A 26,878-nucleotide genomic window follows, 5' to 3' on the forward strand; every position below is an offset into this window, starting at 1 on the left:
TGAAATAAAACTGTTAAAGTGATTTATATGAAACACTGAGTGCGATGGTTTTAAATGAAAATGTGTGAATTAGTTTAAACAATGGATTTTTGCTGTGTGTGTTCTAATAATTTGTCATTTGTTTTTCTAAATCAGTTCATCAGCTTTTACTCATTGCCTCTGCAAAAACTTGTGGTTTTGTTCAGTAATAGTCATTATAAAATTAAAATTTGTCAGCTGAACACCAGCAAACCTATTTTTGTTTATTTATCCTTTTAATACTTGCATTTACATTATCAAACCTTTCATTTCAGTGCCTAAGAAAAAACTGAAAGGTACGGATACCTCAGTTTGTTCCTTTATTATGCAGGTTCTTAGTTTTAGGATGTGTCTAGTAATTATGAATAGTCAGTTGTTTGGGTAAGCCTGTGGTAGACCATATCTATTAGCCATTTGTATCTAGCAAATGTAATTTACTTGCTGTGTCAATAATTTATGAGAGGTAGTGCAATAAATTGTGTTGCAAGGAGGGTTCTCTCAGTAATACAACGACTGCTGTCAGCAGCAGCGTTACTAAGGGAAACTTTATCGTAACATAAGTGAAAACAACATCATTCAAAATGATGGAAATACAATAACTTATTACAATTGCTTCAATAAATAATTCATGTATTTTGTTTTCACTTTTGTTTCATTACTTTTATAGATTCACATTCTTTATTAAAGCTTGTTAACACTGTTACAAAAAATTGCCTACTATCTATTTTTTTCCAGTCTTTAGCCAAAAAGAGACAATATATTCTAATACAGTTAAGTCTAGTTTGTCAGTTGACAATAATTTAACACTTAAAAAGATCATGACTGAGAATTGCACTACTTCTGCTGTCTTATCTTCTTGAGGCTGAGCCTGTGCTGTGACAAATTTCCCTGGTTCATACAGAAAGCAGAGTTTATTGACTTGACGTACTTAATGCAGCTAATATACCAATATTTTGCATGTGTATTAAAGGTTTGATCTTCCCTCAAATGCATTGCTAACTGTCATTGACAAAAAAAAAGGTATTATCATTATAAAGCATTTAACTGGAAGATTTTTTTCCACCTCAATCTTCCAAATAGTGTGGATGGGCGTTGTTAAGGAGGAGGACAGTTTTTTGATCATGTAAACTTCATTTTAGTTTTAAATAAGGGAAGGTGTAGTGATGCTAACACACCATATAGTTGTGTGTTTGAACATTTAATAGGCACATAAAAAAGATGAAAAACATTGCTAATCTCGTGGATGTGCTGTATTGTGCTCTGTTGTAGGGTACACTTAGCAACAAGTTTTACTAAGCCTCAGTATACTACAGCAATTAACACCATAAAAGTGAAAGTGATCAATTATGTACAATACTTGACGACTATTACTTGGAAGAGATCCAACCTCAGGTACAATATTTGACAAGTATCACTCTTAACGGAAGTCCTGATCTGGCCTGTAGACATGTCCAAGAAATTCTTCAAAGAGCAGTCACAATATGATGAACTGGTCAACCAGTGGCAGCTGTCAAAGATCGGTTGGAGGCTGTTGTCCATTGGTGCTCGTTGTAACTAGTAGGCTGGGTGTTGACTCCAGAAGTGGATCACCCAATTGATCCTCCAGTCAACTCTCCTTTTTGGGCCTTGGAGCCCACACAAATACCAAGTGGGTGTAGTGATAACAAGCAATGCTCTATTTGCACCCATATGACAGGAGATGCGAAGTGAAGTGGTAAAGGGGTCGCTTTCTGTAGACCAGACGAGAACTAAAGCTTTAGCCATATATCATCTAGCCACTTACCACCTAATGAACTACTGTACTGGTGCTCCATGGAATCATTCTTCCATCGATAGAGGATGGTTGGGAAAGCTATTGTGATGTCATGATCACCATCTGAAGGTGCACTGATCGGATGATCTGTCTCTGGATTGATGAGATTGGCCTCCACTGGAACAATGTCAAAATCCACTTCCATGTCCTCATCATTGGACATGTGGTCTGGAGGTGTAGTGGGCTACTGGTGCAGATTCTGTGGCTGTCCAATAGGTATTCTCAAACTTAAGTATCTTGAAACAGAAAACAATGTGGTATACCTGTTGCTTGAGACATTTATATGCTGTGAAACATAACTAGTTGAAGTTTTTCCTGGCACAGGCCTAATCTGCAATTTTTATTTCAAATGTAGCATTTCCCAAAAGCTTGGTGATGCATGCTGGCAGCCACATTTGCTTTCCCTTTTTAAATATTGAGGCAAGTACACTGTCATTCAGTCTAAATTTTTCTTATGCTCTGTGTGTGGTGGTTCGCTATGTTTCTCAGATATATGGATGAATCCTTTGGGGTCAACCATGTAACTTCTCAGCTGGACATTTACCTTTTTGAGGTATGTTTCGATATGTGGATAAGAACATAGTTAAGACATCTTTATTGTAATTTTGAATGAATGTGGTCATACACACCTTGAATGTTCGTTCAAGTCTTTCAGCCAGGCTATTTGATTTGAGGTGAAATGGTGCTGATATAACATGTTTGATGATGTTTTCATTACAATATTTCTCAGATTCATAGGAGGTAACTTGTGTGCCATTATCTGTACCCAACGTTGGAGCTAACCCTTTCTTTGATTACAAAAATTCTTGATTGTCCTTGAATTGTTTTCGAGGAAATTGTTGACTGCAAGCTTGTGATGTAAGGGGACTTACTATATGCATCCACAACAGTGAGCCACTGAGCACCTAAAAATGATCCTGCAAGACTGAGTGGGTTGTGGCCACAGAAAATATGTGCAATTTGATAGGGTTTGCTCAATATCTTTGTCTATCCCTGTCCACAAATCATGTTCATGTGCGATCCTTTAGTTTAGATTGATGCCCCAATGACCTTTGTGGGGTAAACTAAGTACTTTGCGTGGTAAGGTATTGTACATTATGACTCTCTAGCTTTTGCATTCTCAGTATATAATTGGAGAATTCCCTTAAATATAATTTTTTTTCATATCTTGTGTTCCATTATGTATCTATATCTGAGTTGCAGAACAGTTTTTTATCTACAAGCCATTGTGTTTCAGCACGTTTTTACATCCTATAAAATAAGGGCCATGGTTATGAGTTTGGCTACACCTGTAGGACTAAGAGGAAGTCGTTCCACTGCTTCTTCCATGTCAATGTCCATATGTAAGCAGATATTGGGTGCAGCATCAAAAAGTGTGCCCTGCCTTCTTGGTAGGCAGGAAACATTTTGGCATTAGAATGCTATGTGAGTGCTATGTGCAGTACCTTATTTCACAGTTATACTTTGGTAGGAGTGAGAAACATCATTGCAGTGGCTGTGTAGTTCTTTGCAGAATGCTACTGCAAGCATTGAGTTTTGATAGTAAAGCTTCATGGTCTGATAACAGAATAAATCTTTGCCCATAGGCATACTCGTGAAACATGTTGAGAGTGAAAGTAATAGCCAAAGCCTCTTTTTCTGTTTGGCTATAATTCTACTGTGCAGCACTGAGTGTTTTAGAAGCAAATGCTATCAGTCATTCTAATCCATTTGGGTGTGTGAAATAATAGCTCTGAACCCATAGTTCAAAGTGTCAGCAGCCGTTGTAATTAACTTCTTCAAACTGAAGTTATTTAACCAACTGGATTTAATTATTGTTTGTTTTAGTTAGCTAAATTATTTTTCTTAACAATCTGTTTAAAGGTTATGAAATGTCCACTGATTTCTGAATAAATTTCCTGTAATAGGTTATCTGAACCAGAATGAACTTGAGGTGCTTTACATTAGTGGTGTGCATGTTACACTGTTAACACTGAATATGTGCCCCCAGGTGCTCTATTTGCTTTATAAAGAAACACACTTTTGTCTATTGCACCTTAAAAGTAGCTGGTTCTAGGGTTAGAAATGATGGTTATAAATTTCTCAAAAGATCATCAGAATCTTTTCTATCATTATGATATTGTCAATACAATTGGCAGTCCCTGGAACTCTGATAGTTAACTGCTTGAGATGCATTTGGAAAATAGCTGGTGCACTAGAGACACCAAATGAGAATCTTCTGTACCTAAATAAGTCAATGGGGTATTAATCACTGTAACTTATTGTGATTGTCAATCCAAAGGCAACTGAACGCAAGCTTCTGTCAGATCTGTTTTGGCAAAAATTGTACCTACAGTCAATTTAGTCATAATATCCTCCTCTTTGGAGACTGCTTGTGTGTTGATTGTGGCTTTAAAGTCACTGCAGATTCACAGGGAGCCATTGGATTTTTCTACGAGCATTTGCATAGGCCATTGGCTGTTAGCTGTAGATTGTATTACACCCTCTTTTTGTAATCTTTACAACTCTAATTTATCTTTCCAGTCAAAAGGCAACTTTTGTGCTTTGTGAGACTGGGGTATTGCTGTAGGATTCAAAGTTACATGTGCTTTGTAATCTTTTCTACATGTTTTGTCATCAGAAATCTTCATGTACTGGTGTAATAATTCCATAAGATGTGTTTTAACACTTGAATGTGGACTTGATTGGTGGAGCTATGCAGCGCAATATCTAACTTAGAGCAAAAATTTGACCCAATATGTTATTAGCTGCCTGTGACTTGACCGCAGTGAATCTTGATTTCAAAAAAATGTAAAACACCAAAAACATCACTCAGGAATTATACCTTCAGCCTGTTCTGACTGGCTAACTGCTACCTACAAGCAGCATGAGGAGTGATCTATGATTGTGGGACACGAGATCAGCATATCAGAAACCTCTCAAGCTGTTATGCCAGTAGATTAATCTGAATGATGTCACTGCTGAATCTCAGATTTACAGTTTTATCTTTATACATTACACTAGCAAAGAGCTGACCACATACAGTGATGCTGAATGGCTGTAACTTTGGTGAGCCTAACTGCTTGCATGTTTGAGAATTTAAAAGTGTGGAAGATGAGCTCATATCAGTTTGAAATGTAATGGGATTTCTGGTAATCCCCACATGTAAATTTAAAATTTGTTGCCACCTGGTAGTATTGCATTTACTTGAGAATTTTTGTTAGATAAATTAGATGATTGCTCCATGTCTTGCATACTGTCTTGACTTGCTTCTAAAATTCATGTGCCATTTAGACCTACTTTAAATTTATGTGTGGTATTACAAACTTCAGCCTTTTGACCTTTTTATGATAAGCAGCACATTTTGCCATACAAAAATAGCAGTTATCATGCTTGTAAGTAATGGAAAACCTGACACATGAGCATAACTTTTTTTGAATTGTTTTTGTGGTGTGTGCTGCAGATATTTGGCTGAGTCCAGACAGCTTTGTTTACTGGTGGCGTGTGAGTGCACTCGGCTCAGCTGTTGTTAACCAGTGTGATAGACTACTAAAGGATATTGTAATACTGTTGATGAGATTATCATTTGCTCAAATGCACATATGATTGAAAAACAGCTTTCTTATGAGGGGCGTTTTTGCTTTTAAGAAATAATTTTTCAAACTATTATCAGGAGAACGCGCTAAAATCATCTCTCCCAGTAGTTGAATCAGCATAGGACTGTTTACACTTATCATTAAGGCACTGAAATTTCCTTAACACTACTCTTAACCCTACTGAAAAATTTATGCCTTGCAACAGCTACAGGAATTTGTGAGTCACAGTATTCTGTTAATGTCTCTTTCAGTTGCATATATGTTAATGTACTAGGCTCTACTTCCGAATTAAGTTTCTATATAAGCCTATAAATGTTTGTGACAGTACATGCAAGGGGAAAAGCTTTCTGCTCTGTGTCATCTGTTATTCTGTGGGCCACAAAGTGCTGTTCTAACCTGCAGCACAATTCAGCCATGACTACACTTTCTTATCGAAACTTGGGAATGAAGGTGGTGGAAATTCCATCTCCTTTGCTGGTTCTTTTTCTGGTTAGCACTTGCATTGAGATATCCACTTATGGAGTTTCCATTTTGAAATGGAAAGATTTCATTGTTATAACACTTTTCCATGGATACGACTAACACAGCTACTGAGTGATTGTTGAGAGTCAAAGCTCATACTATTTACTATGGTATCAATTATATACAAAACATGACTCTCATTTGGAGTAGATCTGACATAAAGCACAATATCTGACAAGTATCACTCTGAATCAAAGTCCTAATGTGGGTAGTATACACTTACAAGGACACCTTCTATGTCCAATCACAAATTAATGAATTGCTGAATAAGTGGTGGCCTTCAGAGGTGGTTGAAGGTTTTTGTCTGCTGGCACTCACCATAATTAGAAGGCTGGGCCTTGGGTCCCGAATAGTCCAACTGATTGACCCTGTAGTCAACTCTCCTTATTTGGCCGTGAGTCCCACATACATACCCATCATGCATAAGCACCCAGCAGGCAGATTGATGCCAAACAATGCTTTATTTTTGCCTCTGTAGGCTAGACTGAAACTACAACTGTAGGCATATGTTATCTTGCTGCTTATCACCTGTTGAGCCGGCAACCCAAATGACACAGTCTCCATGCCCATGGGACATGGTTAACTAGTTAAAATACACATTTTTTATTCTGCAGGTTCAGACTTCTGTATTTTATTTTTTAATGATTATGTTTAGCAACTTTTTTTGTCTTGTTTATGTGCCTATTGACCACTCAACACCTCAACTGTATAGTGGGTTGTTACCTGTAGTGCTTTCTGTTATCATGTTTAATTTTGTTTTATGTAGCAACCCTCAATCAATATACATAAGTAATTTCAAGGTCATTTTCTAAATCCATTCTATATGTATGCTGACACAAGTCACAAGTTACCTCTGCTGTTCTGAAAGTGGGTTGTTGTTCGCCAAATCCATCCATGTTGGTCGTATTGTTTACAGTTACAGTCAGTGCATCTGTTGTCATTGTTTCTAATTTATTATAGCACCTATCTTCAGTTTGTTATTTTGTCACACTATTTATCAAATCTGCTTGTATATGTGTAATACTTCTCATAAGTCAAAGATGAATAGCAGATTATAGTGGATAATAAAACTAACCAAATTCTATTGCACATAGGTGATGAGTATTCTGTTCATAAAAATGTTGTCATGCAACACCGTTGCCACTCAGCTGGAATCAGTATCTACATTCAGAGGCAGCAATATTTTACAGATCTGTTGTCTATTCAGATTTACACAAATTAGTGCAAATTGGTTGGACTGAAACCCTAATAAAAAATGTTAACACCTCAGATAGACATTCATTGCCAATACATTGTTTTTCCGAGGAGTGTACTTTACAGCCGTTGTAAGGTTAGGAGAAAATGAGGGTTGGCCAAAACACTGCACCAATTCTCAGCAAGGGTAAGACTTAAGTATCTAACTGGATATTGGATGCTTTGGCTTTTGTGTTCCTCCAACCATTGGCCAATTGTTGTACTCTGTGTGGACTGTTGTAGTCTGTGAGAATGATGTAAACTTTCTTATTTCTGAATTATTCAACATTATGATCCAAATATCATTATGCATCAGTGAACAGTGTTCTATGTGAGAACAATTTTAATTCTGTATTTCTGTCCATCCTCAAAGCAGCTTCTCTATATATATCTTTCTGAGATACTGGATGAATTTTTTTTCTACAGCTTAGTGCATATTGTTGGAGACAAAAGAAAAACACGTTGGGCACATGAGGAGGACTGGTTACCACTACTCACAGATCCAGTTTACATACGCTGCATATCAGTGCAGACAAACAATTCTGTGATACTATATAATTGATAAATATGCATTCATCTCATGGGGGTACAGATTTGGATTTGTAGATACACCAGGCAGACACAATATAATTGATAAATATGTGTTGGTCTCATGGTGTACAGGCACTTTCATGGATTTGTAGATACACCAGGCAAACACAATGTCTGCATGCAGTGGATTGCATTTAATGTCATGCATGTGTTTCTTTGAGCACTTACACAAGTCTGTCTGTCATTGTTGAGAAATTTTATTTGTGGTCAGTCTTCACTGAAATGTAATAACATATCTTGTAAAGCCTGCCGGCTCTCAGTGCATGAATCTTGCAACATTGACTTGCAATTGCTAATCTTGCACACATTGTGTCATGTGCCACCACAGTTCCTCAGCCAGAAGTTGCCTGAAATTATTTCTAGTATTTTCATATAACATTGCAGCATGCAAACAGTTCAATATCTCTGTGTGCTAATGTGCTAATTAGTACATTGAACAATGTGATGCCATTTCTTTAACACAGACAACAGAATATTTCTTTCCTGAACATTTTTGGCTCTGTACAAGCTTTGCCTCTTGTTTCTTTACAGTATATAATGTGTACTTTATAATGACAGTTACTGTGACATATATTCCTGAAACAGCTTTTGTAAACACATTGTTTGGTATATACATAATTTCTTCACTAGAAAGTACAGAGGGGAAAAAGGATTTCTTTATGCTACTACTCATGCTGTAATTGCCTTGCTTTATCTTTATGGCCCCTGTTAAATATTTTTCTATCAAAATCTGGCATACAACCTTTTGTGAGATGACTGACAGCTGTTCCCACTTCTTACAAAGTCAGATTGTTTGTTACTTATGCAATATCTGAAATGTTTTAAGTAGTTCAGTTACTCTGTATTGTTTTGTTTTGTGTATCGTTTGGGCAATTATAATAAATTGTTACATCCAGTAAGACTTCCACGCTCCTAGAAATAATAATGTCTTCTGTTGTGTCTTCTTTGTAGATAACCAGATCTGATCTCTATTCACAGTATGAATTAAAACTTTAACTTTTTAAAACATTGTTGCTTCATTTTACATCATTCCAACTTGTATTATTACAGAAAGGAATTTGACTATTGTTACTGATTCAAATCATAGTGCATTACATGTGTTTCAGCACCAATAAATCTTCAAACAGAAAAAAATAGCACATTACTAGTCACTAGTGTGTAATGGGCAAGTGATTTAGAAGCGTTTTACAAGAGGAAGCAGAATCACTATTTTGTGTTTGGTTGTCATGCACACACTACTGATATCAAAGGAGTCCAAATGTTGAAACAGTTCATCATTAAATACCTATGATTTACAGCTAATTAGTTCCTCATTAGCTTGAAGCCTGTAGTAGCTTTCCTTTCCATTATGTTGTGCCATCTTTCATCAATTTTTTTTTTCCTGTAGGCTGTATCACCAAACGGGGGGTGGGGGTGGGGCGGGGCGGGAGGGATGGGAGGTTGGTAAGAGTCTTCTCGCGATAATGTGACAATGTCATTTAAAAATGCAGAAGCAGTGCATATGTGAGGTGAGGACATGCCCTTATAATGCTCTCCTTTTGAAGGCACAATGCGTTGCAATTCCAAGCTTTAAAGTACTCTGGGGTTATTAGAAGCCATAACTAATACTTGGCTTTCTTAGTTCTTGCATCTCAAAGGAGTAAAGACAAAAATGTTTACAAAATGCCATTAATGTAGTTGCTGAGTGCTCAGTGCTTCCTAAGTGATAAAAAGTTTTCATGTTTGGAAATTAGTGTACTAAGCATTGTGCTGTCTGAATTTTCTTAATGATTGTAGCAAAATTCAGAGCATTTTTAATGGTTAGTAAGTTCCTCCTTTGAGATAGTAATTTTTCAGTAGTTTGCAAGTAATATATAAGGTAATCTTATTAATTACTTGATTGTTGGTTGTAGACTAAATATTTAGGTTCATTTATTAGAAGTTAACATCACCGCAGTTAATCATTATTATTAAAATGCTGCCAATATTCCTGACATTATAATCATTGTAGTGATTTGTGTAAGAGTGTATTTGCTTGCAGTAAATTGGATGAGACAACATACATTAGCTATCAGCATTGTATTAAGATGTTGAATGATACTTATGGCCTGGTGTTATTTGTAATCCCTCCCTAGCCTGGAGGAGTAATTACATTTATTTTCCTCATAACTTGTATAGATATGCTGTAGAAAGCACAAGGTTATTTAACAAATATGAAAATATCTATTATTGTTTATATTAGCCATTGATGTGTTTCTTGCACAATAAAAAAGCAAAATGAAACTTGTTGTTGCCTTCAACATCATTGGTGTAAGAATGATTCTTTAATTGTATCAGTAATTACCAAACTTTGGCATGCTTTAAATTCAGTACTTTCTGCAATAAAATTGTTTATTTGTGAGTCACACATTTGGCTCATTTCTTACAAACAAGACTAATTCTAAATGATATGCTTAAGACAACAGTTGTACCCTGCAGAGTTTCAATGTACATTACCCTCTGTGACCCTTGTGACTGACAATTAAATGTTGGGTACTTTCAAACAACTGTAAGAACTAAGAGCAAATAAACAAATAAATTGTGTACTGCTATGTCTGATGGGTCTCATACATGAAACAGTGTCATAAAATAATAATTGGTAGTATAAATACAAACATCAAAAACGTTTTGCATCACCCTGGTTCCAAGAACTGGAGATTGATGTTGACTGTGGATATTGTATCACAGACACAGTCCCTCTGACTGTTCAGAGATGTCACTAAACCTGCCCAGAGATGTAAACAAACAGCGCTTATTAGATGGAGGGCATCCGACAGCCAGTCAGTTCCAGTCATTCCACCAGGAAGGAGGTACACAGCTTGTGTTGTCTGTAGTTCAACCATGCCTAGATGTACAATACCACGGTTCGATTATGCCTGCATTGTTACTTTGTGCCAGGAAGATCTGTCAACAGGGAAGTGTCCAGGCATCTCAGAATGAACCAAAGCTATGTCATTCGGACATGGAGGAGATATAGAGAGATAGGAACTGTCAATGACATGCTTTGCTCAGGCCACCCAAGGGCTACTACTGCAGTGGATGACTGCTATCTATGGATTATGGCTCGGAGGAACCCTGACAGCAATGCCACCACATTGAATAATGCTTTTTGTGTAGCCACAGGATGTCCTGTTATGACTCAAACTGTGCGCAATAGGATGCATGATGCCTACTTTCACTCCCGACGTCCATGGCGAGGTCCATCTTTGCAACCACAATGCCATGCAGCACGGTACAGATGGGCCCAACAACATGCTGAATGGACTGCTTAGGATTGGCATCACGTTCTCTTCACCGATGAGAATCACATATGCCTTCAACCAGACAATCGTCAGAGACGTGTTTGGAGGCAACCCGGTCAGGCTGAACACCTTAGACACACTGTCCAGCAAGTGCAGCAAAGTGGAAGTTCCCTGCTGTTGTGAGGTGGCATTATGTGGGGCCGAAGTACACCACTGGTGGTCATGGAAGGCGCTGTAATGTCTGTATGATGTGTGAATGCCATCCTCTGACCAATAGTGCAACCATAGCAGCAGCATATTGGTGAGGCGTTCGTCTTCGTGGATGACAATTCATGCCCACATCGTGCACGTCTTGTGAATGACTTCCTTCTGGATAATGACATCATTCAACTAGAGTGGCCAGCATGTTCTCCAGACATGAACCCTATTGAACATGCCTGGGATGGATTGAAAAGGGCTGTTTATGGACGATATGACCCACAAACCACTCTGAGGGATCTACGCCGAATTGCTGTTGATGAGTGGGGCAATCTGGACTGACACTGCCTTGATGAACTTGTGGATAGTATGTCACGATGAATACAGGCATGCATCAATGAAAGAGGATGTGCTACTGGGTATTAGAGATACTGGTGTGTACAGCAATCTGGATCACCACCTCTAAAGGTCTCACTGTATGGTGGTACAACATCCAATGTGTGGTTTTCATGAGCAATAAAAAAGGTGGAAATGATGTTCATGTTGATCTCTGTTCCAGTTTTCTGTACAGGTTCTGGAACTGTCAGAACCGAGGTGATGCAAAACTTTTTTAGATGTGTGTAAATGATAAAAACAAAAACTTAGTTTCTTAATTTTTCTGTAACTTGTTGTGAACAATAGTTCTGTTACTGAGACACAGAAGGAAGAGAATTGTCTGACCTCCTTTATCGATTTTCAGAGAAGGTTATTTTGTAATTAATAAAATGTACTGTGTGTCACTAATGGATAATTACGATTTATTTTTTCCATTAATTGCTTAGGACATTTTACACTCTGTTCTTGTAATTGTCATTCCACCTTGTGCCATTTGCAGCACACACACACACACACACACACACACACACACACACATATATATATATATATATATATGTTAGAGTAAATAAAATTCCACCTAAAACTCATTTCTGTAACAAAAAATAAAACAGCTCCCCGGGCCTATTTGGGGTTATCTAGGAGCTTGGTGGACAGGAATTGCACCAGGATTTCTCTTTGCATTGCCCAATCCCTTTTTTCTTTGTTTACTCAGGTGAAGCAGAAATTACATTTTTTGCTCTATTATTGTAGAGTACTATACCTGAAAATGCTTGAAACAAAAAAAAAATTGTGTATGTCTTGAAGATTTGACTCGGGTATTGGATAAACAGTTTTGTTAAATAACCTTCATTAATAGACTGGAGTATCTGTATTTATTTTCTGTTAAGAAGTAAAGTATTATTCATACTGTTTAGTGTTGTGTTGTTGAAAATGGTTCAGAGAATTTACATATGATTTTTGTTTAGCCATAGTATGTCAGTTTGATTTTCTGTTTATATAATTAGAATCACTTCCTTCTTAAAGTATTTTTCTTTATGTATCTTTTGTGTAGCTAATTACAGTTACTTCTTTGCACTTAAGCTATGCAGATATGTTGAAGTTTGATGATCGGTTAAAGTGTGGCAGTGTGTTAGATTAGTGTTTATTTTCTGTAATTAGTACTTTGTCAGACTGAATATGACTTCTCAATCAAAGTTTATAATTTTTGTTAACATAAGTAAATAAACACCTACTGCTGTTTTCGTATGACTTGTAGGTCGCTGCAAAAGTACTATTACTCACATTCTTTAGCACATCTCAGTACAACGCAGATGACAAATGTAGCATTAGTTCTGCAACTGCATTTTATTAAAAATAATAACACAAATGTTTTGTCTTCAGGTTTCTCTCGAGCTTCCTATTTGAAATCAAAAGTAAAAAATAAAGGGGCATGTGTACAGTTTTGGAGAGCAGAGAAAAGATTCAGGTACTGTAAATTTCCTCTGTATAATTTACGTCAGAAATCTTGGATTTGTCTGTCTCTTTAAGGATTTCAGTACTATCCAAATAAAGTTCATGTACTCTAGCTTTTGATTTAATTAGCTCACCATCAGTGAATCTTAGGTCTGCCATAATGTATGTGGCTACTTGTACTAAGTAATAGTTTTGTATCTGTTTGTAATATAATGGTGTTTTGAAAATGTTTGAAAATTAAATTTTTTTGTTGAAAGATGTGCAGTGTTAAAATGAACTTTGTGAAATTTGAGAAGAAGCCTGCAATTATAACAGTTTATAAGACGAGTAAATACAATATATTGAAATTTTTTGGTGGTTACAAGCTTCTGAATACATATGCAAATAGATACTCTATTTTTGTGTATTGGGTATATATGGGAAAATGATGGGAAGATGTGTCGTTGTCCAGGTTTCAATTTCTGTCTGCTCTGCATTTATAATCAATGTAGTAGTCTGAGCCATTGACATTCTGGTGGCAATTTAACATGTGATTACCACTGAATGGAGTTAGAAGAATGAATGATCAATGTGGCAGGCCTTCCTCCAGTTTCCTGATTTCTTGTTTGTATGTTCTTTGCACCAGGCAGGTTGTTTTCCTTGATGATCCAAAGTTGATAGTCTTTTCATAGTGGTTATTGTCTGTTACACACCACATGAGCAACTTATCTATAACATCAACACTCAGCTAGTTTTAGTGAGTTTTTCCATTTTCTCTTTGGGTAAAGTGTGGTGACTGTTGAGTGCTGCTGCCCCAACCCTTCCCTCTCCCCTATTTCTATCCCTATCCAGATATCCATTCCCAACCCTCCCCCTCTCCTTCCCCCTCCCCTCCCCTCCCCCTCCCCCACCCCCTCCCCCTCTCCCTCTCCCTCTCCCTCTCCCTCTCCCTCTCCCTCCTCCCTCCTCCCTCCTCCCTCCTCCCTCCTCCCTCCTCCCTCCTCCCTCCCTACTCCCTAATCCCTACTCCCTACTCCCTCCTCCCTCTATTCACCCTTGCCATTCTCAGAGCTACTACAACCTCATGTGAGTGTAAGACATCATGTTCTATCAGACTTATTGTTTAAGCTGATAATTTCATATGTCCTTATAACTGATAGATGTCAACTGTCTATGTCATTCTACATTACCCTGGATAATGTCATACAATGTGTTCTTGCTATCTTCTCTTTATTATTTGCATTCTAGACAAACAGTACATGGCATTCTGTCTGCATCAGAGATGCCCCACTTTTCCTAAAGCAAGTTGTTTTAATGATACATATATTTACCATTTGGCTTTGTTACAAAATCTGTCCAGAAAGTAAGTTTTGTTCATACTTCTTTCAACTACAGAGCTATAATTACAGTTCAGCACTTGTGTGGTAGTTGCTTGAAATCAAGGAGAAGGAGATGATGCCATTTTTTTCTCTGTGTGTTGTTTACAATGTACAATGCTTGTTTGGAATGGCAAAGTTCACTGAAAATTTTACCGATCACAGGATTAAATCTGTAATTCGTTTGCTGAATGTGAAGAATGCTAAACCAATTGACATTCATTGACAGGTTTGTGAGGTTTATTGTACAAATATGATGAATGATTCAGTGGTAAGAAGAATGGTCGGACGGCATGATGAATGACATTGTCCAGTGCACAGTGCCGAATAAAGTAGTAATCCACATAAGGTTAATGAAGGATTTGTTTGTGCAGTTGAAAACCATAAGTTTACAATAGCCAATTTTTCAAAAAGATTTTCCATAAATTTGAAGATCAATTCAGCATGAAATCATTTCTGAAAAACTGAAATTTTGAAAACTGTGTGCACGTTGCTTGCCAAAATCTACTATAAAGCAACACAAAAAATACTATCTTGTCAGTGCACTTGAATTTTTGAGACATTACAATGAAGCTGGTGATGATTGTCAGAGTAAGATAGTGAGCAGGGCTGAAACTTGTGTTGCTTATGAAATGCATCAATCAAAATGGTAACCAGTGGTAAGGATGTACACTGTAACACCAGTAAAGACTGAAACCAAGCCAATCTTGAAAACCTTAAAGATCATTTGCACAGTATTTTAATAAAGATTTAGCATTCAGCAGGTGAAATTTTTAGTGCAAGTTGAAACAATTAGTGCAAATATTTATTGTGAGACTTCTATGAAACTGCATCCCACAATACAAGTGCCATGGAAAGTTCACAAATGGTATTGTTTTGTTTCATGACAGTACCTGACATCACACTGTTAGCAAGACACAACAGTTCTTTGACAGACCTTCAGCTGGAGCCAGTTTGGTCACCCTCTGTACAGTCCTGACCTTGATGACTTCCATCTCATTTTGTACCTGAAAATGTTCCTTGGTGTTCAAAAATTCAGCAATGATGACAGACTCAATTAATATTGGTATTAGCACATGACTTACAACACAGGCATATAAAAATTGTGCCACACTATGACAAGTGCCTACAAGATGGTAGGAACTATGTAAAAAGATAGTTTAGATTTGGCAATTTTTTCCAACAAATAGTTTTTCTGTACCTGTATTTGTTTTGTTTTTGTTATTAGATGGAATTTACTTCCTGGACACATCTCATATTATTTGTGTTTATCCCCAAATTAATTTTTACAGGCCAGTGGAGAGTCTTTTTTATTAAGAGGAATATGACAAACAGCATGGTTTAGTTGTATATAGAGACAAAGACATATAGTTTAAATATCAATAAACATCCTAATCACATAAAATATCCAAATTTTCTGATGTATGTATATGTTTTGCTTTCTGGGTTGATGTGTTAATGAAGGAATACTGAATTCTGATGTGTTAATGAAGGAATACTGAAGCAAGTGAATAAGTTCATTCCATGGACATCTCTCTCATTATTAAAGAGAAGAAAACATGCATTTAGAAATAGCTTGGCCTTGTGAACTATATTCCCGCGCCATGGAAGAAGTTGAGGAGGAAGTTAATGGGGACAGGGATTTTGATGTTGAATGTTATAAGTACATGAGCATTTAACCAGTAACAGATAAAGTATGATGAAGGAGGAGTCACAGAGGATATGAAGGGCGAATCTGTCTTGAAAATATGTTGAATGAAAGGGGGGGGGGGGGGGGGACAAAAGAATAATTAGGAGAGGCTGAAATAGTAGAGGAGGTAAACATGGGATGAGGCAGAATATTGTCAGCTAGGGCAGCAAAAACAAATGTAAAAAGTGGAAAATTTAATCTCAGCATGTTAAAGGAAGTCTTTGGTCATCCTTTAACCTGTTTATGAGGACTTTGAACCCAAACATGAAGAAAACTGTGGAAGCTTGGCAGATGAAAGAAAAGGGAAAGGGAGAAGTTAGCAGACATACAAAATGGAAGGAAGTAGAGGGATTGGAAGGTTGGAGGGAGGACTTGGTCCAGGATGCTGGCAGGATGAAAAGATGTATTATAGTACTAGTTGTCATCTCCACATTTTAAGGGAAACTGGTGTTAGACAAGATGAGTCAAATGACTCATGTAGTGTGCAAGCTATAAAATGTCTTTCATGTTTCATGTTTATTGCCTCGATACAGGATATATCTGTTCCAGATAGTGCAAATGCATCTCATTGTATGTTCCATCTGATATATGGTTTGAGTAATCTCACATGTTGTTCTACCTTTAATAATAGTGGATTTGAAAATGTTGGGGATGGAGTAAATAGTTGTATGTGGGTTCCAAATGCATGGAATAGGTTATGTAACAAGATTACTCCCAAAAATAGAAAAAGTTTGGTAAGAATCATGGTCTAGAGATTTCATAGAGTTTGATTACATTGATGTGAAAGGTTGGTTGGTGATGGAAGTTAACTTGAGGTGCTGTGGGTGGAATATCAAGTAAGGACAATCTCAGGGCTGGATAATCTGGCTGGAGATTGTCATAGTCCTCAGAGCATTCAAGCCCAGGATGGTACTAAGTTATGAAGGTGATACTTTTGGTTTGTTTAGAAGTAACATCTTGGCTTTAAGGAAAAAAAAACGGGGGGAAGGAAATTTGTTTCTGAATGAGGCTAGTGGTATAGTTGTGAGAGAGGAATCATGGGAGAATTTGTTATTATAGCTGCTAAGGCATTTGGTATTGGTGCAGTTATGTTTGCTCTGGGTACAGAAGCTATAGGGAAGGAAATGTGTAACATACTTTCATAGTGAAGATATTTTTTGTTGAGGTTTGTGTGCACAGATGTGTGAGTGAAGTCTTAGTGAGGTGGAAACCACATGTATGATAGTGGTATGGGACTGGAGAAGGATCAGCTGAAGGACGTGGAGATGTTTTACTTCACCACAAGTCCAGACTGCAAATCAATGAAACTGTACAAAGCCAGCATACAGCTTCTGAGTGTTAAGAAAATCAGTACTAGATATAGTGCACAAATTGGGTCCTTTAGAGATGTGTTTATTTTTTTAATTTTTTTCACTGGTAAATCAGTGGACTTTTGGATATTTTATTTTTATTTGTTTCAGATTCTGGATCCGTCATACTGTTAAGACCCAGTGGTTCTACTGGTTTGTTATTGTGTTGGTTTTTCTCAACACTCTTTGTACTGCTGTAGAATATTATGGTCAACCACAATGGCTTACTGATTTCTTATGTAAGTATTTTGATTAAAAAGTTAGCAGAGTCAAAATTTCAGTCTCACATAAATGAAATGCAGTCAATAGGGTAATGCTTAGATTTTTAAAGAAAATCTGTCCCAGTACCCAATTTCATATGCAAATTTATGTAATGGGAGATCATACTTTTTATGTGGATGTCTTCGGGAATACCTGAATGTCATACACTTGCACAGTGATAACGTCATTTGTTACGTGTACTGAAGTAAAATAGAAGATGGAATTTCTTCTATCTAGTGAACTCATTTATGTGGTACCAGACAAGGACGCAAAACCAGATCTTCGCATTGCAGGATCCATTTCTGAAAATAGGGGAAAGGTACTGGCAGATTTGAGGTTCATATTGGTCTGTAAGGACTATTTTAATGGCTCACATAGTATAGCTATGTTGTTGAGAAGGGAGTTCCATGTCCTAATCTGTCAGGCTTACAGTTATGGAGTTATGTTCTGTTAGCAAGTTTCCTATCTGAGCATGCTCTTTTTCAGTCTCGGGGTTTGGGTTTGGAAAGGCTTGCTCATATTTTTCATAAAAATTATCTGTCTGAGACCATATTTACATGGTAAGTTACCAATATCAACAATTTTTTACTTCGTTCATTTGTATCTCGTACAGGCAAAATTATATTCATATTGTGTTCAAAATTTGGCAATACAGTAGTGACATTCTCCCATCTGGGTTTCAAGACACAGAGTTTTAATGTTGGACATGCCATTCTAGTTTGATCTTACTTTAATTTGCTTATAAAGACAAGGTACTTGATTTGATATTAGATTATCACTTTCAGTGTCTATATCAAACCTTAATGTAACTGCTGTTAATTAAGTCTTTATCTTATTGAATCGTTTGTGTGTAGGATACAAGAACCTTGAAAATATTCTGCACCTGGAAATAAGTAATCATGTTTTATATGTGACTAACATGAGAGAATTTTAAAGTATTTCTACTGTAATTCAAAACATACAGAATTTATTCACATGCCAGTCAGATATCAGCATCAGGTGAAATACTTTCCCAGGCCCAGTGTCATGGTAACATTACATCGCCATAAACATGATGCTTAAACACTTTATCCAGTCATCATGATTTAGTTATAGAAAACACATAAAACATAATTCATGATAAAACTACTAGCTGAAATGGATCTTTTCCCCTTAAGGGCCAAGTGGTTTCTTTTTGGACTTATTTACATTTTTTAAAGATTGAACTTACTCAGTGAAAAAAGGTTAGTGCAAGAAATGCATTTGCTTAAAATATTTGTCAGTTTGCTGCCAAATTTGGCACACATTTTAAATACAGGCAGATAATCATATGATATACAGTGTGTCATGTGAAATTGAGCTCTCATTTCCAGAAGGTCTGAACATGTAATCACCATTGCTGTTAAGGAGGCATTCAGTGGTGACTAGTGTGAATGTCATTATGTTTCCAATTGTGACAAACCTTTGAATCATCTAAAATGCACTTAAAGCTCAATCATGGAGTGATCACCTAATTATGTATGTTTGAGTAAGGGTCAATTATTCCACCACAGGAGGGTGCCTGTGGATGTCACCATATTGTGTTCCAGACCAGTCTGTAACATGGGAACATGGGATCTGAGATGAAATGCATGGAAAATTACTGAATTCTTTTTGTCCTCACCAAACCTTATGAAATGAGGATTGTCTGATCTACAATCATTTCAACCAGATCCACCTGCTTCAATGCCCGCAATCAAAGCAAATGTGGAAACACTTTACATGCACCAGTTCAGTCACAAACTGCACCATTGCTATGCACTTCATAGAAGGTCTTTTGAGACCATGGTAGTGGTTGTGTCCTTTTATTGACACCAATCCTGAGTCACATCTCTTTGTATTACTGTTGTGAAAGGACAAATAAATCTCTGTTCTGTTTGAGTGTTAAATTTGGCTTTGTGTGTGTTGGGGACTGGTCTTCTGGTATTGGTCATTTCTAGTGGGGCATATGAGGGGCACTGACACCACATGCCATCTATGAAAATACTGTGGTACATGTAGAACACATTGTGTTGTCTTTTAGTAGCAACCTAGTGTTTTACTATCTAGAAAATTTGGATATTTGCGTACAGTTTTGCATCAACTCTGTCACCTCAAATTTGCAAAGTTTTCTATTACTGGTTAATTCCTCCATCCCTCCCTCCCTCCTTCCCTTCCTCCCTCCTGCCTTCCCTCCCCCCCCCTCTCACTGTCTCTCTCTCTCTCTCTCTCTCTCTCTCTCTCTCTCTCTCTCTCTCTCTCTCTCTCACACACACACACACACACACACACACACACACATACACACAAATGTATAGGTCAGCTTTTTTCTGGCTTCAACTATTTGTTAACAGCATTCTGTCAGTTTAATTTTCTTTAAGTTCCTAGACAATGAAATCTTGTCTGTTCCACTCACTTTTTCATGTTCAAGATTCTTCTTCCTTTTTGGACACTGATTCTATAAAACAAAAAATTGCAAAAATAACAGTAATTCAAAATGCAATGTGTTGAATGTAATGAAACACAAGACACAGCATTAACACAACATTAAAACACTTATCTTGATAATGTTCAACCTTATATGATGTTTTTAAATGTACAAAATGAATTTGTCAGTATTGTTTGGACTTAAGTGGAACGTCTAAAAAGGAAGGTCAGATGATTCAGTGTCAGTCATGATTGCAGATTTCTCAACTTCCACTGTCAGGTAAAGAACAATAGGGCCTCTAACATAGGTTAGGCATGCCCTACACAAAAGGAGGAGCTACTCAGGCAGCAGAGTACTTACAATGTGCACATGGTATAAGGTTGATCAAACATGTTAAAGTGGCAGAGTGCATCAGAGAAACTTTGGAGAATATCATGAGTAAGTTTCATGATCATACTATTGTAATAGGAGGAAACTTCAACTTGTCAGCTATAGTTTGGAAGAGTCATGCAATTTGTTCCAGTGGCAGAAGTCTGCTTTGAGCGGACGGTTAGAGGACTGACTCACGAGGGCACTCCCTTAGTCCTCATAGTAACCAACAAACCAAAACTCCTCAAATATGTTCATATAGAGGAGAGCATCAGCGATCATAAGGTTGTGATAACAATGATTATGGGTGTTACAAAGGATGCTAAGAAAGAAAGGAAAATATTTTGCATAAGTAAAAAGTGAGAGGGGAAACAAACTGCAAAATATCTGAGAAGTCTACATCACAGATGTAAGTGAAGCCAAAGCCTAATTGACAAACAGACATTTTAAAAAGCCAAAATGAGCATTAGAAGAGCAATGTGAGAACCATACAATGAATTCAAAAGTAACATTTTAACAATTCATCTGATGAAAAATGTTAATAATTTTGGTTGCACATAGTAAATGGATCAAAACCATGTACTGACACTCAGTGACCATATTGGCACGAGCATTTAACATGACAGGAGAAGGCCCAAATACTGTATTCAGTCTTCTGAAAGCTGAAAAGGCAGGTATTGAGATAGATAAATTGATCAGTGGTGGAAATATGTCTTGATCAGCTGAGATACCTATGAGATTCTACTGAGATTATGAGAATGAACATGCTTCCATTCTAGCAGCAGTTTACTTAGGTCACTGGACCAGTAGAGGGTATCAGGTGATTGGAAAAAAAGGTACAGGCTGTACTCATTTTCAAGAAGGTTCCTTGGACAGATGCACATAATTATAGGCTTATATTATTGACATTAATCTGTTGCACAATTATGAAATATGTCCTGTGATAGCACATTATAACTTTTTGGCTAATGAAAATCTCCTCTTTAAAAATCAGCTTATATTCTGTAAACAAAGATCTTGTGAAACTCTGCTTACTCTGTTCATCCAAAGATCCAGAGCACCATAGACAATGGTGCCCCAATTCATGCTGTATTCCTTGAATTCCAAAAGGCATTGCTACAGTTCCACCTAGTCATTTAGTGAACAGAAAAGGAGCTTACCAAGTGCTGGCCCAGATTTGTAACTAGATTCAGGGCGTCCCAGCAGATAGAACTCAATATGATGTTCTTAACAGGATGAAATCAACAGATGTAAAGATAATTTCAGGAGTACTCCAAGGTGGTGTTATAGAGCCATTACTGTTTAAAACATATGGATTGTCCATGTTAAACATATAATAATATAAAATGTAATAACTTGAGACATAATGGAGATATTTATTGGTGGTTTGCTTCTACAAGTATGGTAACAAAAATGTTTTCTGTGTTTGTTTTTGGCAGTTGATACCATGTGCGCATGTGAGTAACTGCTCTATTCACCTGAAAATGTGTCAGTAGTCATGTGTACTCTGCAGTAGAAGGTTTTGTATGCACTTTCTCTAAAGTCTGTTACACTGGTACAGTGTCATTTTTGGCATGAGTATGGAGTGCTGCCATGCCATTTTGCAAACATTGCAAGGAATTTTTTGGATCATGAGTTCTCATATTGCTGGACTGGGAGATGTAGTCTATTGATTACCTGGCCACTCTGGGGGCTTATCAAGAATGAAGTGTACCAGACACCAGTTCATGATCTACTAGATCCGCCTTGTTGCACCTATGCGGCTATCGCAAATGTTACACCTACAATGCTGCAAAACTCTTGGAGAAAAGTGGAATACAGATTAGATGTCTGTTGAGCTATAATGGTGCACATATCAAGTTGTGTTAGGAGCGTAAAAAAATATTTTGAGTCATCATACTTGTGGATGTATACTGTCGATAAATATCTCAATTACTTCTCAAGTTATTACATTTTATGTTATTATATGTTTAACCCTGACACCCAGTACATAAATGATCTAGTGGAGAATGTCAAAAGCTCCATGATGCTTTTTGCAGATAATACTGTTGTCTGTGATATAAAAGTGTGAGTTCCGTGACATTTTTGACGATGATGCTGTTGCCTGTAGGGAGGTTGCAATGCTGAAGACTGTAATATAATGCATGAAGGCCTGTAGATGATCCAATGATTGCTGCAGGGATTGGCAGTTGACTGTGAATGTAAATAGATGTAAGGTATTGTTTATAAATAGGCAAACAGATCCATTACTGTTTGAATATGCAATTGTGAAAAGTCACTGGAAGCAGTAACAACTGTAAAATACCTAAAAGTATATGTAGACAGTGACATAGAGTGGAATGACAATGTAAAACTAATTGTAGAAAGAGTAGATGTCGGACTTATGTTCATTGGGAGAAACTTAAGAAATGTAATGTATCCATGAAAAAGAACTGTAATGTATCAATGAAAGAAGTAGCATAGAAAACACGTGTAAGATTGTTTCTTAAGTATTGCTAATCATTCTTTGACTCTTACCAGGTTGAATTAATTGAAGAGATTGAAAAGATCCAACCAAGAACAGCAATTTTCATCATAGATTTCTTTAGTAAGTGTGACAGCAAAATGGAGATGCTCAAAAAACTGCTACAAAAGAGGTGTTATGTATCATGGAGAAGTTTACCATTGAAATTCTGACAGTATACATTCCTGGAAGATTTAGATGAAATATTATTTTTTTCCCATATATACATCATAAAATGATCATGATTAAAAACAGAGACATTGAACAGCTTTATTAACATTCTTCCCATGTGCCATTCCCGAATTTCGTGGTTAAAGGGGGAAATGATAGTGGTATCAGAAGTATTCACCACCACACACTAGAAGGTGGCATATAGAGTACAAATGTAGATATGGCTGTAGAATAAATAAAAAAATAAAATTATACAAAACATGATAGTGGAAATAATAAAAAATAATAATAATAGTTAGGAACTGAGAATGAAGTGAACTGTCAGTACACAGTATGTATAAGATTCCAAAAGATTAGACTTTAGTTATCTCCAGGAATGTAAGTTGTGATGAAGATAACACACATCCTACAATAAGAAGATCATCTGAAGAATGTAGTTGGCCTTATGAGAACATTTGAAGAAATCCTGATTTTTGTACTAAACAACATGTGCCATGAGTCAATACTTCCTCATAATACACACTGAGATCAGTATCAGTTCTTCATTACCTCTGGCGGCCTGAGTGGCCGGGTGGTTCTAGGCACTACAGTCTGGAACCGCGCGATCGCTACGGTCACAGGTCTGAATCCTGCCTCGGGCAAGGATATGTGTGATGTCCTTAGGTTAGTTAGGTTTAAGTAGTTCTAAGTTCTAGGGGACTGATGACCTCAGAAGTTAAGTCCCATAGTGCTCAGAGCCATTTTTTTTTCATTACCTCTTCTTTTTGCATATTTTACACCACTGTGGGCATCTTGCTTTATTGTTGCCCTCAGTTTCACTTTCTTTTGTAGAGCATTTAATATCAAGCATTTTCTCCAATTATAAAATAACTCTTCGCAATGAAAATATTTGGTAGAATTTTTGAAATGTTTTTTAACTACACTAGTCTTTATTGTTGACTGCTTTAATAATGAATTTGCCATTTTGAATATTGCTTCCTTGAATATGCATGGACTTTGCTTTAGGAAAATAAGCTTATTTTTTCCTGTAAAAAAATCTTTGATTTAAATAATTGGTAAAGTGGACGGAAATAGTTTTTCAAAATTTTTGTAGGCTATTAGTCACCATTAATTTTTATCTGTGACTTGCCAAAAAGTCTTGTTGTTGATGCCCTAATAGTACATACGATAACTGTGCATATTGTTAAATTTTACTGTGATTTTTGTGGTCCACTTAAAGTTCTCATAATTCCTCCAACTTTCCAACAGCATTACATTTATGTTATATGTATTACATTTACTGAAATTACTAAGAAGTGTATGTATATTCTTTTTTCAGATATTTCTGAATTTGTATTCTTGGGTCTTTTTATGATGGAGATGCTTATCAAGATGTATGCCCTTGGACCTCGAATCTATTTTGAATCTTCATTCAATCGTTTTGACTGTGTAGTGATCAGTGGCTCCATCTTTGAAGTGATATGGTCTGCTGTGAAACAAGGCTCATTTGGTATATCAGTTTTACGAGCCTTGCGCCTTCTAAGGATATTTAAAGTTACAAAGTAAGTGAGAGTGCTTTTTTTGTGTGTGTTTGCTTTTGAGAGTCACTGCATGCGCAGGAATTTGTTCTTTAATCCAGAAAGAAGAAATTTTGAAGCAAGATAGCCTAGAAGGAAATGCTACAAGAATGGAATCTTAATTTAAGAATCCTTTTTTTAATGGGAGTGCCAACTGTTTTTTTTTATTGCAGTAATTTAACTGTATGTGTATGATGTTGCATTTTATAAAATGTATGATTCTCGTCTCAGTAAAGTAAGTATTTCAGGTGGCATGTAAGTTCATTTCTGAAGTGTCCTATTTGACATTTTTTGATGCAACTAACAACATACAAGCTACAGAAAGATAGGTATATTTCAGTATTAACTCCAACATCTCCCTGAACACCTCATATTTAAATGACCATTAAACTCATTATCTTGATGCAACAGTATGGAGAAAAACCGGTGCAACTGTAACAGTGTTAAACTGAATCTTTTAGATGACTAACAAGTTAAATACTTTATTGTTTTCAGGGAATAATGTTTTTTCCAAAACCTCATTTGCTTTCAGTAAATGACAAATCAAATCATTAGATACAGTGATAAGATTTATATTATTTGTATTACTTTTACATAGTTTCAATGATGTTGGTATAATTTACAGCAGTATTTTAATCAAAAATGAATTGAACTGGAAAAAATGCTACTTCATGTTCTTCAGCAATTTATCATAGGAGACTTCTGAAATGAACCTTGCTTGTATCATCTTATATGACTGTCTTCGTCTTATTACTAAGTATAACCATGGAATTATGTTAACTGAGAACATGTCAGTAAACATGGATTTGTAAGCAGAGCACATACAGTTGTAATAGAAGCATTGATCAATTCTTTAATTTCATTATATGCTCCTGCATTATATATCTTCCTCTGTTGTGAATTAGAAAGTAGACATTTTGGAAACAATTTATTTCAAGAATCAGTAAAATAAGATCATCTGCAGTTTGAGTGTACCGGCCAAGTTAAACCGTTTACAAATTTCCTTTTGCCATGGAAATGTTTCCATGGACAGACTGATTTGGCCTAAATGTCATAGACCTTCCAGTTGTTTTGCTGGAATGTTCCAGTACCTTTGCCAGTAATAAGCTGCAGAATGCACAGCAGACATTTCTTTATTATTTATACTGAACTGAAATACTGATCATAATTCAGGTATACTTGCCAGTCATGACCATTGTTTAATATTGTAATATTGTATACTAACAAAGGTTTTCTTTGTGCATTCTGATTATACTTTATTTGCTCTGCAGCCGGTAAAAATAATGTTTATATGTGATAGACTGATAGTACTTCAGAAGTTTTCATAATTAGACTGATGATGAAAAAAATTGCAACACCAAAAATAATTAATGTAATTTCAGGAATACACTTGTCTAGATAACATATTTAAGTGATTAACACTGCAACATTACCATTAATGCAAGAGTAAGATAAGCTATTGCATATGTGAAATGCTGGTACAGTAATAACTGGTATAACCACTAGAATGTTGAATTCAAGCATGGAAATGTGCATGCATTGTGGTGTACAGATGCCAAATGTCAGTTTGTGAGATGGAGTTCCATACCTGTTGCACCTGGTTTGTCGATACAGGGATGCTTAATACTGTTTGTGAATGGCTCTGAAGTTGTATGATGATGTCCCATATGTGCTCGATTGGAGACAGATGTGGTGATCAATTAGGCCAAGGCAACAGCCAACATTTGGTAGAGGCAACATGCCATCACTCAGTAGTGCACATTGGGTTACAACAGTGGTATGTGGGTGAGTGTTATCCTGTTGGAAAACACCCCCTAGAATGCTGTTCATGAATGGCAGCACAACAGGTTGAATCACCAGATTGAGGTATAGATTTACAGTCAGGATGCTTGGGATAAGCATGAGAGTGCTCCTGCTGTCATACAAAGTCACACCCCAGACCATAACTCCAGGTGTAGGTCCGCTGTGTTTCACACGGAGACAGGTTGGTTGTGGGCCCTCAACTGGCCTACTTCTAACCAATACACAGCCATCACTGGCACTGAGGTACAACCAGCTTTCATCAGAAAACACAACAGACCTCCATCCTGACCTTCAGTGAACACTTGCTTGACACCACTGAAGTCGCAGAAGGCAGTGGTTTGAGGTCATTGGAATAC

The 26,878-nt window shown here is 36.7% G+C and overlaps 1 protein-coding gene across 1 annotated transcript in view; it reads left to right on the plus strand.

The window, feature by feature from the left end:
* Positions 1–26,878, plus strand: part of LOC124722536 (voltage-dependent calcium channel type A subunit alpha-1) — a 393,558-nt gene that overhangs the window by 171,780 nt on the left and 194,900 nt on the right. The window contains exons 11-14 of the mRNA XM_047247682.1: positions 294–314; positions 12,969–13,053; positions 17,546–17,673; positions 24,482–24,704. Coding sequence (XP_047103638.1) covers positions 294–314; positions 12,969–13,053; positions 17,546–17,673; positions 24,482–24,704 — 457 coding nt within the window. The remainder of the gene's footprint in view (positions 1–293; positions 315–12,968; positions 13,054–17,545; positions 17,674–24,481; positions 24,705–26,878) is intronic.

This window comes from Schistocerca piceifrons, chromosome X (assembly GCF_021461385.2).
Source record: "Schistocerca piceifrons isolate TAMUIC-IGC-003096 chromosome X, iqSchPice1.1, whole genome shotgun sequence".
NCBI classification, from domain to species: Eukaryota; Metazoa; Arthropoda; class Insecta; order Orthoptera; family Acrididae; genus Schistocerca; species Schistocerca piceifrons.